This window comes from Geotrypetes seraphini, chromosome 6 (genome assembly GCF_902459505.1).
Source record: "Geotrypetes seraphini chromosome 6, aGeoSer1.1, whole genome shotgun sequence".
Taxonomy (NCBI): Eukaryota; Metazoa; Chordata; class Amphibia; order Gymnophiona; family Dermophiidae; genus Geotrypetes; species Geotrypetes seraphini.
In genome coordinates, this window is record NC_047089.1 from 240438884 (window position 1) to 240452140 (window position 13257).

Below are 13257 nucleotides of genomic sequence, written 5' to 3' on the forward strand. Positions count from 1 at the left end.
TTTCCTAGGCAGTGACCCCTAACATAAAACCCAGCATCACATAGCTGTAGTTTGGGTTCCTCTTTCCCACATTCATCACTTGCACTTGCTCACATTAATGTCATCTGTCATTTTGATGCCCAGTCTCCCAATCTCACAAGGTTCTCTTGCGATTTTAACAGATTTGAACAACTTTGTATCATCAGCTGTTTTCCAGTGTAAGTGTAGAAAGTGCTGCTGTGCAGTTTTTGTTTATTTAAGATTTGATATACTGCTCCTGTATGTCACTGACCTAAGCAGTTTTCAATGCAGCAATTGATTAAAGAAAGGAACTCCATTGAATATAGGAAAGATAAGATATGTATATCCTAACAAGCATTCAATGATGATGAAAACAAAAATTACCTTAAAAATCAAAATACTAGTTTATTATAAATTTAAAAAGATTAAGAAATTAAAATTAATAAAAAAAAAAAAAAAAAGATGGCTGGGCAGTCTAGCTTATGACGGAGTGCAACACATCACCGAGACTTACCTAGCACAGAGTTAGCAGAGATGTATTGTTCACCATTAGAAGCACAGGTTTCTGTTATCCTTTCCTATTTTTGACCTTCATTTGGCCTTCAGAGGGAAAACCTTTGGCATCAGTTCCACTACCGGAACAGCCACATCATTCTTGCAAAAGATGTTTAGTGACTTTGTCAAGGGCTATTGCAAGAATTTTCACAGTGTAATACAACAGGACTGGGCTGCACGCAGGGCTCTCCGTTTACTTGAGTTACCCCTATGGGTAGAGATTAATTATTTCCTAGGATCCCATAGTCTCCTTTTTGTCCGCTTCAGATTCTGAACAACATTAAGGACATTTTTACTTTACCATCTATCATTTCTATAATGCTGAAAGGCGTATGCAGCACTGTACATTTAACATACAATAGATAGTCCCTGCTCAGAAGAGCTAACAATCTAATTAGACAGACAGGACATCCTCAAGGTTGGGGAGATTATGGTAGAGGAAATGATAGAGTGGGTATAGGTATCAGACAGCAGTGAGTCTTAGGAAAATATGAAATGGCTAGGAAGACAATCCAGATTATCCTCTCAAATGGAAGAAATGTCTACACAAATTCCTGTAAACATTCTCCTGCTTAAAATATATTTCCCTTATGATATTTCTTATTCAATGTTTGTTCATTTTTCCTTATAATAGTCAATTCCTAGGTCTGAGTTTTGGGACTTCTAGAATTCATAGATGCTCTAAAGGCCATAGTGGCTGTCCCTTTGCATGGCGTATTGTTCTGATCAACAGCTTCATATGCGGCAATTATTAGTTACCATTTAAACTAAGAACTTGGATTTAAAATATAAAATGCAACCAAATACATGTATGTATGTATAAATAAATAAATGTATGTAACAAATACAGCTTTCTCACTTCTGTGGTAATTGAATCAGCAATGAAAGAATTGCAGAAAATTTTCCAGCGTGTCTCTTGGAAAAGATCCCAGATTGCTAGAGTACTTGGGCAGGACAGTGTTCAATGATTCATCAGTTATACATGGTGCAATATGTTCATACCATCCTTTAAAAGATTACAGGGTCTTTCAGCCAATCATTGTCTCCCCACTCCCCTGTACAGTCTGAACTGGGGTTATTCTCTCTGAGATAAGAATAGAACCCACCTTGTCGTTGACACCTATTTGAAAATATCATCCTCTGTTCTTGCTATAAGATTACTTGTATGGCTTTATTCACTAAGATGGCAAATGAGCCTGGTAATGTGCTCCTTAATGACAAGATTAAAGTGACTGGTACTGTCAAGGACCACTGTACCATTTTGCTGCATCTCTCCGCTATACTTTGAGTCTATATCATCCCCTCAATAATGAGTACATCCCAATATGAATGGGCAGACTGGATGGGCCATTTGGCCTTTATCTGCCATCATGTTTCTTTGTTAATACAGCGGAACTTTCCATTGTGGAAAAAGTCCTTTTTTTTGCATTTCATTAAGGAGACTGAAGTTGGTACAGAGGAAAGTGACAAAATGGTAAGAGGTCTTACCCAGAAGATGCCAGAAAAGAGACTATATATATATATATATATATATATATATATATATATATTTTATATATAGTGTTTCCCACTGAGTTCGCAGACTCACTCGTGGTTTTCTAAACTAAACTAAACCTTAGGTTTGTATACCGCACCATCTCCACAAGCGTAGAGCTCGGCATGGTTTACAGGGTTAGGTTGAAAAGGAGCTACAATGAAGGGTTATAGGAAAGGAGCTAGGAAGATAAAGAGGGACAGGGTACCAAAGAGCGGGAGGTGTTAGATTTTTGAAAAGAGCCAAGTTTTCAGGTGTTTGCGGAAGGATTGGAGGGAGCTTGAAATTCTGAGCGGGGATGTGAGGTTGTTCCAGAGTTCTGTGGTTCTAAAGGGGAGGGATGTTCCTAGTTTTCCTACACAGGATATACCTTTTGCAGAGGGTAATGATAGTTTCAGTTTTTGGGAGGATCTAGTGGAATTAGGGTTAGAGGAGTTCCAGAAGAGTGGGATAACGGGAGGGAGGATGCCATGTAGGATCTTGAAAGCTAAACAGGCACATTTAAAAAGGACTTTGGAGTGAACTGGGAGCCAGTGAAGTTTGGACAGGAGTGGGGAGACGTGGTCGAACTTGCCTTTAGCGAAAATAAACTTGGCCACGACGTTCTGGATTAGCTGAAGTCTATGGAGTTTTTTTTTAGCTAGGCTTAAATAGATGAAGTTGCAATAATCCAGTCTAGAGAGGATGGTGGATTGAACAAGGACGACGAAGTGAGAATGATGAAAGTACGATCTCACTTTCCTCAGCATATGAAGACTAAAGAAGCATTTTTTTTACCAAGAAGTTGAGGTGGTCATTGAAGGAGAGAGAGGAGTCTATGATGATGCCAAGGACTTTGCTTGAAAACTCAAGCTGAAGAGAGGAGCCGGAAGATAATGGGATGGACCGCCTCTTCCTGTTGGTCTACAGTAATCAGGAGCTGCATGTCAAAACGGCTCCTGATTGATATAACCCGACTTTACTACAGGAAGAGGCGGTTGGAACAGACCGCGAGTGATTTTCTTTACCCGCCGGCGTTCCAGCTGCCCTCTCCTGCCTCCCCTGCCTTTTGAAAGGCAAAAAAACCACACTCTCGGTTTTTCAAAATTCGCTGGGGTTCCTGGAACGGATGTTGGTTGATTCTTGAAGTACCCTTAAATTAACCTGTTGGTGGAAAGAATAGCCTGCTAGAGCAGCAATCTGAGAACCATGGGCTCAAATCCCTCTGCAGTTTTTGTGATCTTGAGCAAGTCACTTAACCCTATATTGCCTTGGGTACATAGTTTACATTGTAAGCTCTCAAAGGACAAGAAAAAATAGTACTATATCTGAATGTAACTTGCCTTGAGCTCCTACCGAAAAAAAGGTGTGAATTAAATCCAAAATCCCTTCAACCACCTGGGCTTTCACTCCTGCTACACCACATTACTTTCAGCCTCTTACCAAGTGTCTCATTATACCATCACAAGTTTGCATTTTCCCTTCTGTTTACTATGGTCCTCTTCCCAATACTACATAAGAATAATCATACTGGGTCAGACCAATGGTCCATCTAGCCCAGTGGTTTCAAACTGAAACCCTTTGCAGTCCACATTTTGGATTTTTTAGGTATCTTGGAGGGCTTCAGAAAAAATAGTTAATGTCTTATTAAAGAAATGGACAGTTTTGCATAGGTAAACTCTTTATATGTTTATAAATCTTTCCTTTTGGCTAAGTCTTAATAATAATATTGTAATATATAGCTAAAGAGACATATAATCAAGAAATTGTTTTATTTTACTTTTGTGATTATGATAAACATACCGAGGGCCTCAAAATAGTACCTGGCGGGCTGCATGTGGCCTCTGGGCTGTGAGTTTGAGACCACTGATCTAGCCCAACATCTTGTTTTCCACAGTGGTCAAGCACCTGGCAGAAACGCAAACAATAGCAACATTTCATTCTACTGATCCCAGGACAAGTGATGGCTTTCCTCATGTCTGTCTCAATATCAGACTAAGGACTTTTCCTCCAGGAAAGATCCAAACCTTTTTTAAACCCATCTACGTTAATCCTCTAGCAATGAGTTCCAGAGTTTAATTATTCTTTGAGTGAAAAAAATATATTTTCCTGTTGATTTAAAAAAATATTTCCTTGTAATTTCATTGAATGTCCCCCTAGTCTTTGTAATCTTGATGGAGTAAAAATTGATTCTAGTTGTAACCCTTCTACTCTATTCAGGATTTTATAGACATCAATCATATCTTCCCTCAGCTGTCTCTTTTCCAAACTGAAAAGCCCTAACCTCTTTAGTCTTTCCTCATATGAGAGGGTTTTCATCCCCTTTATCATCTTGATTGCTCTTCTGTGAACCTTTTCTAATTCCGCTGTATCTTTTTTGAGATACAGCGACCAGAATTGAATGCAGTTTTCAAAGTGAGGTCACACCATGGAGCAATAGAGGCATCCTAATATTCTTGGTCGTATTAACAATCCCTTTTTTAAATCATTCCTACTATTTTCAAACCACTACATACCTGAAGACTACACTGTCCATTTTTTGGTTTTAATGACAAACCGTTCTGTCTCTTAAGTTATCACCATTTTATTCCTTTCACTCCAATGGTCTTGCTCTCTCTCCTCTTCTTTGTACTTTGTTTCTGGTTTTTCTCCTCTCTGCTAGAGATATTAATTCAAATCCTTGCTCCAAATCAACTGACCTTATCCTGTGCAGATCAAACCACAATCTCTCCAGTCTTATTTCTGTTCCTCTCCTTCCTCCCTCTTCCTCTTTCTTTCTCATGTGCCCTGTGGGAATGTCTACACTGTCTTCAACAAGGTTGTCTATATTCATAGCCTATTTATCTCTCATACTCACCATCTTCTTACTGTGAGTCACTATTTTAGTTGCTACCCTCTGTCATGGATGTTACCCTCTCTGATTCATCTCACTTTTTTTGTAGATTTCAACCTCTTCCATTTGAATTTTACTGGTTCTTCTTCTTTTGAAGTCTACTCCATTCACCTATTCATGCCTCTACTTCTCATGTAGCAGTGATTTATCTGAACCCTCCCTTATAAGCAAGCCCCTCTCTTCCTTTCTCACTGACTTTGATTCCTGGCTTTCCTTCTCTCTGAAACCATTCTTCCCTTCCCTCTTTCTTGGGGACTTTAACATTCATGCTCTTAGGCCTCTAGGTTTCTTGCTTTAACTTTCTCATTAGGTCTCACCTATACTGCATTATTTCTGTTCACTAGCATTGTTACTGCCTAGATCTTGTCTTTTCCAACTCTTCATTTTCAGTTTGTTTCACCTCAGTTCTTCCTGTCTTTGACCACCATCTGATAACTTTTCATACTTAATCTCCCTAACCCTCAGTCTTGTCCAATTACCACCAACACATTTAGGAATCTTCAAAATCCAAAAAAGCGTGGAATGAACACAGAAGATCTCTAATTAGAAAATTAATGGTATAAATGGAAGAACTAAGGCCTATACTGGGCAGACTTGCACAGTCTGTGTCCCATATATGGCAATTTGGTTTAGGATGGGCTGGGGAGGACTTTCAAGAACTCCAGTAATTTGGAACATGAGGATAGTGCTGGGCAGACTTTTGTGGTCTGTATCCCACAAATGACAAGATAGTTTGGATAGGTTAGAGCAAAGATCTCAAAGTCCCTCCTGAGGGCCGCAATCCAGTCGGGTTTTCAGGATTTCCCCAATGAATATGCATTGAAAGCAGTGCATGCACATAGATCTCATGAATATACAGATATCTGTTTTCTTAAAAAACAAAAACAAAGTAGCTGTGTAAACTCACTAAGTATATTTACAATATTTGGTTTTTGTTTTGCAGGAAGAAGGAAGTATTAAAGAGATTGCAATTACACATCACGTGAAAGAAGGACATGAGAGAGCTGACTGCTCACATTTTGAGTTTTTAAAAGTCCTAGGTCAGGGGTCATTTGGAAAAGTGAGTTCAAATTACTAAATCTTTGTAGTGTTTTCTTCAAGGATGTGATGATGTATCTTTCTGTTTTTTAATGTTTCTATAGTTTGGGTTAAGAATATCGGAAAATGAAGCCAAATTGTTTTATCTTTTAGGACAGTGGTGTAGGCACAGGGAGGCGGGGGACACCTTGGTGTCCTGGGCTCTCCCTACTTTGTGCTCAACTCCCCCCTATCCCCCCCCCCCCCCCAGAACTGCAGCACCCTTTAAATGACAAGGCGGGAAGCTGAAACCCTTCCAGACAGTTCCTGAGCTGCACTCTCCTGATGCTGATACATGAATAAATGATTCTTGACCCCTCGCTCCCCAGTCCACTCCTGGGTGCTCCCCAGTCCACTCCTGGGTGCCCCCCAAATTAGAGGGCTGTCTACGCCCCTGTACTAGTAGTGTTCAGGCCAAAAATGTTCAAATACATGGAAGGTATTAACGTAGAACAAAATATTTTCCAGAGAAAGGAAAATAGTAAAACCAGAGGGCATAATTTGAGGTTGAGATGGTAGACTCAAGCATAAAGTTAGGAAATTCTTCTTTATGGAGAGGGTGGTTGATGAGTAGAAAATGCTCTCATGGGAGGTGGTGGAGAGGGAAACGGTGACAGAATTCAAGAAAGTGTGGGATGAACACAGAGAATCTGTAATCAGAAAATAATGGGTATATATTGAAGGAACTAAGGCTAGTACTAGGCATACTTGCATGGTCTGTGTCACGTATATGGCCATTCAGTTGAGGACGGGCTGGGGAGGGCTTTGATGGCTGGGATGGTTTAGATGGACTGGAGTGAGCTTTGATGGAGACTCTAGTAGATAGAACCTAAGCACACTACCGGGCAGAGCTCTGGGTTTCTGGCCCAGAAATATCTAAGAAAAAGGACCATTTAAATTAAATTATTAATTTATAGAGCGTGTACAGTTGGGTAGACTGGATGGACCATTTGGGTCTTTATCTGCTGTCATTTTACTATGTTACTAAGTTTTGTTTATTTCTCCCATGCTGGTCATGAGAGCTTTTTGTTTTGTTTAGGTTTTCATTTTGTGGTGGAAGGTGGTTGGAAATGTCATCAGTATGACCTGTCTCAGTAGTAAACATTGTAAACACTGTCAATATTGGCAAGTGGGCCTCAGCAGATCTCTTTCTTGGCTGCTACAAACCTTTCTTATGTGGGGAATTGCTATGGTAGATCCCATTTGGTACAGTTTGAGCAATGCATATACTAAATACTCCTTTAGTATCTCACCAGTTTAGATCAATCCTCATTGACCACTTTGTTAATAGAATGATGAGGTAAGTTTGAGATATAATCACATACGATTAATAATTTAAGGTTTTGTCTGGGAAAAGGTGACTAAAATCTACAGAAAAAAGAGAGTTTTTAATGAATTCTATTAGAGCAAATAATAGTCTAATCTTCATCCTTTTTGTGTAGAAAATATGTTACACAAGTTCAAACATAATTTTGTTCATACTACTTAAAATTGGTCATTCTTCTACAATCTCACTCTATTCCTGGACAAGTGAGTTATGCATCCCATGGCGCAAGACTGCTTATAGGAAGCTTCATTTACATAATTTTTTTTCTGATCCTCCCCTCTTACCTCAGGCCTGCCCCCTCTGGTCATCAGTTGCTTTCCTACAAGTGAGACAGTAGGAGCTAGTCTTTTCTGCTCATGTTTTATTTTTCCTTCTACTTAGTATTTTTATGTGCTTCACATCTTCATGCTGCATAGGTTCCCTGTGGGGACAGCTCTGGTTGCGGTAGATCGCAGGCTTTTAAGGGTAAAGACTACTTCCAAGAGGTTTTCTGCTTTGCAGTGCACCTACCTGAGCAGCCTGCATTCTCAGATCAGGGCTCAAGGACAGTTCCCTTGGGAGCTGGTTCACCCCAGGTTTAAGCTCAAGCTGCATGGCTCCATAGAGATGTTTCTGGGATCGGGGCCAACTATGTTCCTCCGCATGGTCATGTGCCCAGTGTGTTTCGGAAGCAGCCGAGGTGTTGGGCTGGAGTGGCAGTCAGAAGATCAGAAGTCCAGGTTTCAAGGCTTGATGAGGCAGAGGATCTCCATGTAAGCTGTTTCCACTTCCCTTTCTGCAGCTCCCAGCACAGCATGGCACAGTGAGGCTGACAGCTTATCCTAGTGGTGGTGGTGGGGGGTCTCCAAAAGTGATTTTTGGGCAGTTTGTGGTTAGTCCTAGGCCCCCCCCCCCCCCACCTAAAATCACTGCATTTTGGGGAGTTTAGTTCATCTGGGCTATTTTCTTTTGAAAATTGCTCACGCAGCAACCATCTTGGATTTTCCCAATTTGAATTTAAAGTTATTTTTTACACTTACAAGCTTCATTTTTGCAAGAAAACCACTCTAATGGACTCCTCAGGGCAGGATACTTTGGATCCACCTGTTTCCGGTGGATGAATGGCTGGTGAACAGACATGTTCCACATTCTGTGCCACACATGAGGAGGGGAAAATTTCATCAGCCTTAGTTCCCTCGACCCCTTTGGGGGGTCCAACTACTCAGTCCATCCATGGCCAGTCGAAGCACGTGGCCTGGTGAAACCCAGCTGTGATTTGGTGTCGAAGGTGAAGAAGAGCACCAAAAAGAGTTCCTAGGATGTGACTGTGACTCCGAATGAGGGGTTTCCCCCTTGAATTTATTAACATGCTCCTCCAGTCTTATCTAGCCAAGAAAAAGATGCCAAATGCGCCTCATGTGGCGCCCATGCTGATGGCAAGGTCTTTACTTCTCAGGACATGGGTCTGCAGTCCAGAGTCCCCAAGTTGGTTAGGGACGATATGCTGACTGATGACATGAATGATCCAGATGATTTGACCTTGCCATTGCTTGCGCAGATTGGCACCACCACTAGGGGAGATTTAGCTGCACTCGCGGATCTCCACAATCTGGAAGATGCTCCAGATGTAGGTGAGGACCCCACGATGTGGAGACTTTTCAAGCCCTCTGCCTCGATCGGATTGATTTCGGAATCCCTCCAGGAGTTGAAATTAGACGTAGGTCAGTCAGCAGCGGTGGAATGAAATAGAATAGAAAGATGACGGCAGAAAAAGGATACAGCCCATCAAGTCTGCCCACTCTACTGACCCACCCCATTAAGTTTGGGTGCTGATGACTTAGTTCCTTAGCTCGACCCTCATAGTGATCCCACGTGGATGTCCCATTTATTCTTAAAGTCTAGCACGCTGGTGGCCTTGATCACCTGCACCGGAAGTTTGTTCCAGTGATCCACCACCCTTTCTGTGAAGAAGTACTTCCTGGTGTCACCATTAAAGTTCCCTCCTCTGAGTTTGAGCGTGTGCCCCCTTGTGACCGAGGGTCCTTTGGGAAGGAAGATGTCGTCTTCCACCTCGACACGTCCTGTGACATATTTAAATGTCTCAATCATGTCCCCCCTTTCCCTGCGCTCCTCTAGAATATAGAGCTGCAATTTGCCTAGTCTTTCTTCGTATGAGAGACCTTTGAGTCCGGAGACCATTCTAGTGGCTCTCTCATGAGTAGTATGAAACTACAGTCTTCGTCCTTTTCTGATCATCCAGACATGCACAAACGCTCACAGATCACTGGAGGCCCTGGAAGGGCCCCGACAGTGGCTAAGGCAGACATGGGCAACTCCGGTCCTCGAGGGCCGAAATCCAATCGGGTTTTCAGGATTTCCCCAATGAATATGCATGAGATCTATTTGCATGCACTGCTTTCAATGCATATTCATTGGGGAAATCCTGAAAACCCAATTGGATTCCGGCCCTCGAGGACTGTAGTTGTCCATGTGTGGGCTAGAGCCATGTCCAAACTCTATCCAATGGCAGATGTGTTTATCCAGTGTTTTGCATCTCCGAGTGTGGATTCCTTGCTAACTCAGGTCAGCTAGCGTACTTCTCTCCCTTGTGAGGAAGGGATTGTAATGAAAAATGCACAAGACCATAGGGTTGATTTGGTCCTCAAGCAGCTCTTTAATTCGGCAGCCACAGCCTCATCTTTTTTAGCAAGAGCCTGTCCAATTGCTGTACTTGTTAAAAAGTCAATAAAGATGATTGAACACACAAAAAAAAAAGCTTCATCACAATCCTGATACTATTGAACTACAGAATCTTCCCTTCTTGATTTCTGGCGTAAACTATGTGGCTGATGCCTTGTATGATCTCTTTAGAGTGATGAGCAAACTTTCAGCGTACTCTGTCTCTGTGTGCCGGATGTTGTGGATCAGGTAATGGTCCAGTGATTCCTCTTCCAAGGCGACTCTCAGTAAGCAATCTTTCAAGGGGCAATTGTTGTTTGGTAAGGTCTGGATGACCTTATGAATAATGTGCAGGATTGTAATCCCAAGTCCTTGCCTAATAGTAGGTCCTGGTCCTCTCGAGGACCAGGGCATTCTAGCATTCATTCCTCCAGATGTTCCTGTCAGTACTATGGAGGTTCCTTGGGTCAGAGGTCCTATCAGTCATCCAAACAGCACTTCAAAGGAGGTCTGCATTCCCAGGCTTCAAGAGGCTGCTCTGTGTCTACCCCAAAGAAACAATTGACGCCAGGCCCCCGGATTGGGGGGCAGCTGTCGGCCTTCCTGGAGAAGTGGATGACCATCATCTCAGATTGCTGGGTCCTAGATATCCCTCAAGTTTTATCGACCCCCCCCCCTTTCAGATCTCTTCCGAACGCCTTGGTGGGGAGACTAGACAAGGCAGTCTAGATAGAGGCCACAATCCAAAGGTTGCTGGGCATTGCGCCATAGAACCCACCCAGAGTTCGACTTAGGATCAGGCAGATACTCAATATACTTCATCATGCCCAAGAGAGACTCCAAAGACTGGAGATAAATCCTGGACCTCAAAATGGTCAATAAGGCTGTCAAGGTTCCCCGCTTCAGGATGGAAATGGTGCAGTCGGTCATTTGCTCCTCTGTGACTCCCAGAGAATTTCTGGCTTCCCTGGTTTTGACAGAGGCCTTTCTTCATAGCCCTATTTTTCTGGAGCACAGAAAATTTCTGAAGTTCTGTGTTCTGCAGTGGTACTTCCAGTTTGTGGCCTTGCTGTTTGGTGACAACGCCTCAGACCTTCATCAAGGTTATGGTGGTAGCAGCTTATCTGAGAGAGGTCAGGATCCAAGTTTACCCATATCTAGATAACTGGCTCTATCCCAGGGTCTTCTCCTCTGGATCGCCACTTAGGTGATCCTCATGATGGGTGCTCTTTGCACGGACAGTCCAGGGTCAGTGCTCCCCATCTGAGAGGAAGTGGTGATCAATCTCCAAGAGCTTTATTTCGATTTCTATCCCATTCTCCCAGAAGCTCAGAACGGTTTACAAGTAGACATTCACAATCGTTTGAAAACAGACTAGTCATGACAACAAATAGGTTAGGTGATTCGACTGGCTCTCCTGCACTTTGAGAGTCATCTTCAGAATCAGGTGCATATCTTCATGACAATGCCACAGTGGTGGCTTATGTCAATTGCCAGGGAGTCACCAGGAGCTCATGACTCTGTCAAGAGGTCCAGCTCCTATTTCTCTGGGCAGAAAACCTCCTCTTAGCAGTTTCTGCGGTGCACATAGCCAAAGTGGACAGCGTCCAGGCAGATTATCTCAGCCGTCAGACTCTTTATCCAAGAAAATGGTCCCTGTCCCAGAGAGCCTTCAGCTGCATAATAGAGAAATGGGGTCATCCAATGTTTTGACTTGATGGCATCAGCGGGCAACAAGAAAGCAGATTGGTTCTTCAGCCTTTGCAAGCTAGGAAGCAAAGGTTTGGATTTGCTTGCCCTGGGAGGGTCATTTTTATGGCTTCCCTCTGATAGGCTGTCTGCTGCAACGCATCAAGGCGCACCAGGGTCAGGTGATTTTCATGGCACCCGATGTGACTGTGTTCACCATGCTATGCCGATCTTGTTTGTTTACAGCTAGATCAAGGGCTCCAGGATCCGTACCACTTTAGTCTTAATGGCCTGGCTCTTGAGCGCATGGCCTTAGTCCGCAGGGGCTACTCTTGGGCGTGATAGCTACTCTCTTGTGAAATAAGAAGTCAACTGTGGCAGCCAATGCAAAAGCTTGGCAGTGTTTTCAATCTTGGTGTGTCCAGAAAGATGAGGACCTATCCTCAATGTCGGTATCCTTGATTCTCACCGTCCTTCAGGACAGACTGGAGAAAGGGCTTGCTGTCAAATCTCTGAGAAATTGTGGGCTTTTCTTGCCTTGATCCTAAACCTTTGGGAGGCTCTCTGGCCGCTCATCTGCATGTTGTTAGGTTTCTCAAGGGCGCATTGTGTCTTCGTCCTCCTTTATGTCATTCATGCCCAACTTGGAATCTCGATTTGGTTCTCCAGGCCATTGCACGTCCGCCCTATGAGCCTCTGGACCAGGTGTCCTTAATGGATCTCACCATTAAGACACTGTTTCTGGTGGCCCACAGGGTATCAGTTTCAGGTTTTGTCCTGCAGGGATCCTTTTTTGGATTACAGACTCCAACGTGCTCCTACGCATTGTTCCTTCCTTTCTTCCAAAGGTGATCTCTAGTTTCCACATCAATATGATTTGATTAAAATAGTTTATTACATTTGTTACAGAGCAGAACAGAATTGTCTTGTTGAGGAAGTTCCCTGTACCCCCTCCTTCTTAGTATTTGTTTCCTATTGTAGTGATTATTGAATAGAAACATGACAGTAAATGAAAGCCAAATGGTTCATCCAGTCTGCCCATCTGCAGCATCCAATATTTCCTAATCTTCCTAAGAGAGCCCACAAACTGAAGGAGAGGCAGTACAGCCCACTGAGGAAGGAGGCAGAGCTGAAGAAAAAGTATTTGATTCCTTCTGCAACAACTTGCTATTTGGGGGACTTAATACACTTGTCAGGACTCATATGCTGTGTTAACAGAAAGAAGGTTATTGAGGTAAGTACCTAATCTTCCCAACTGTTATAAATACGTGGTGTATTAAATTCTAGTTTTATTAGTCATCAGCAGGCAAAAATAATCTGATTGGAAAGAAGATCCAATGTTGAATCACTGAGCTTTTTTAAAATTGAGAAATTTCTCTGATCTGAAATATTAGTTTTATGGATATTTCTTTTTTGTAATTGTTGAAAACAGGTATTTCTTGTGAGGAAAATCTCAGGATCAGATAGTGGACAGCTTTATGCAATGAAGGTATTGAAAAAAGCCACATTAAAAGGTAAAGAACATTTGTTTACATCATTGTAGTT

At 42.5% G+C, this 13257-nt stretch overlaps 1 protein-coding gene across 1 annotated transcript in view; it reads left to right on the forward strand.

Annotated features, from left to right (window-relative positions):
• The window catches only part of RPS6KA3 (ribosomal protein S6 kinase A3), a 122943-nt gene that overhangs the window by 42992 nt on the left and 66694 nt on the right, over nucleotides 1–13257 (forward strand). Inside the window, exons 3-4 of the mRNA XM_033950052.1 lie at nucleotides 5905–6021; nucleotides 13145–13226. Coding sequence (XP_033805943.1) covers nucleotides 5905–6021; nucleotides 13145–13226 — 199 coding nt within the window. The remainder of the gene's footprint in view (nucleotides 1–5904; nucleotides 6022–13144; nucleotides 13227–13257) is intronic.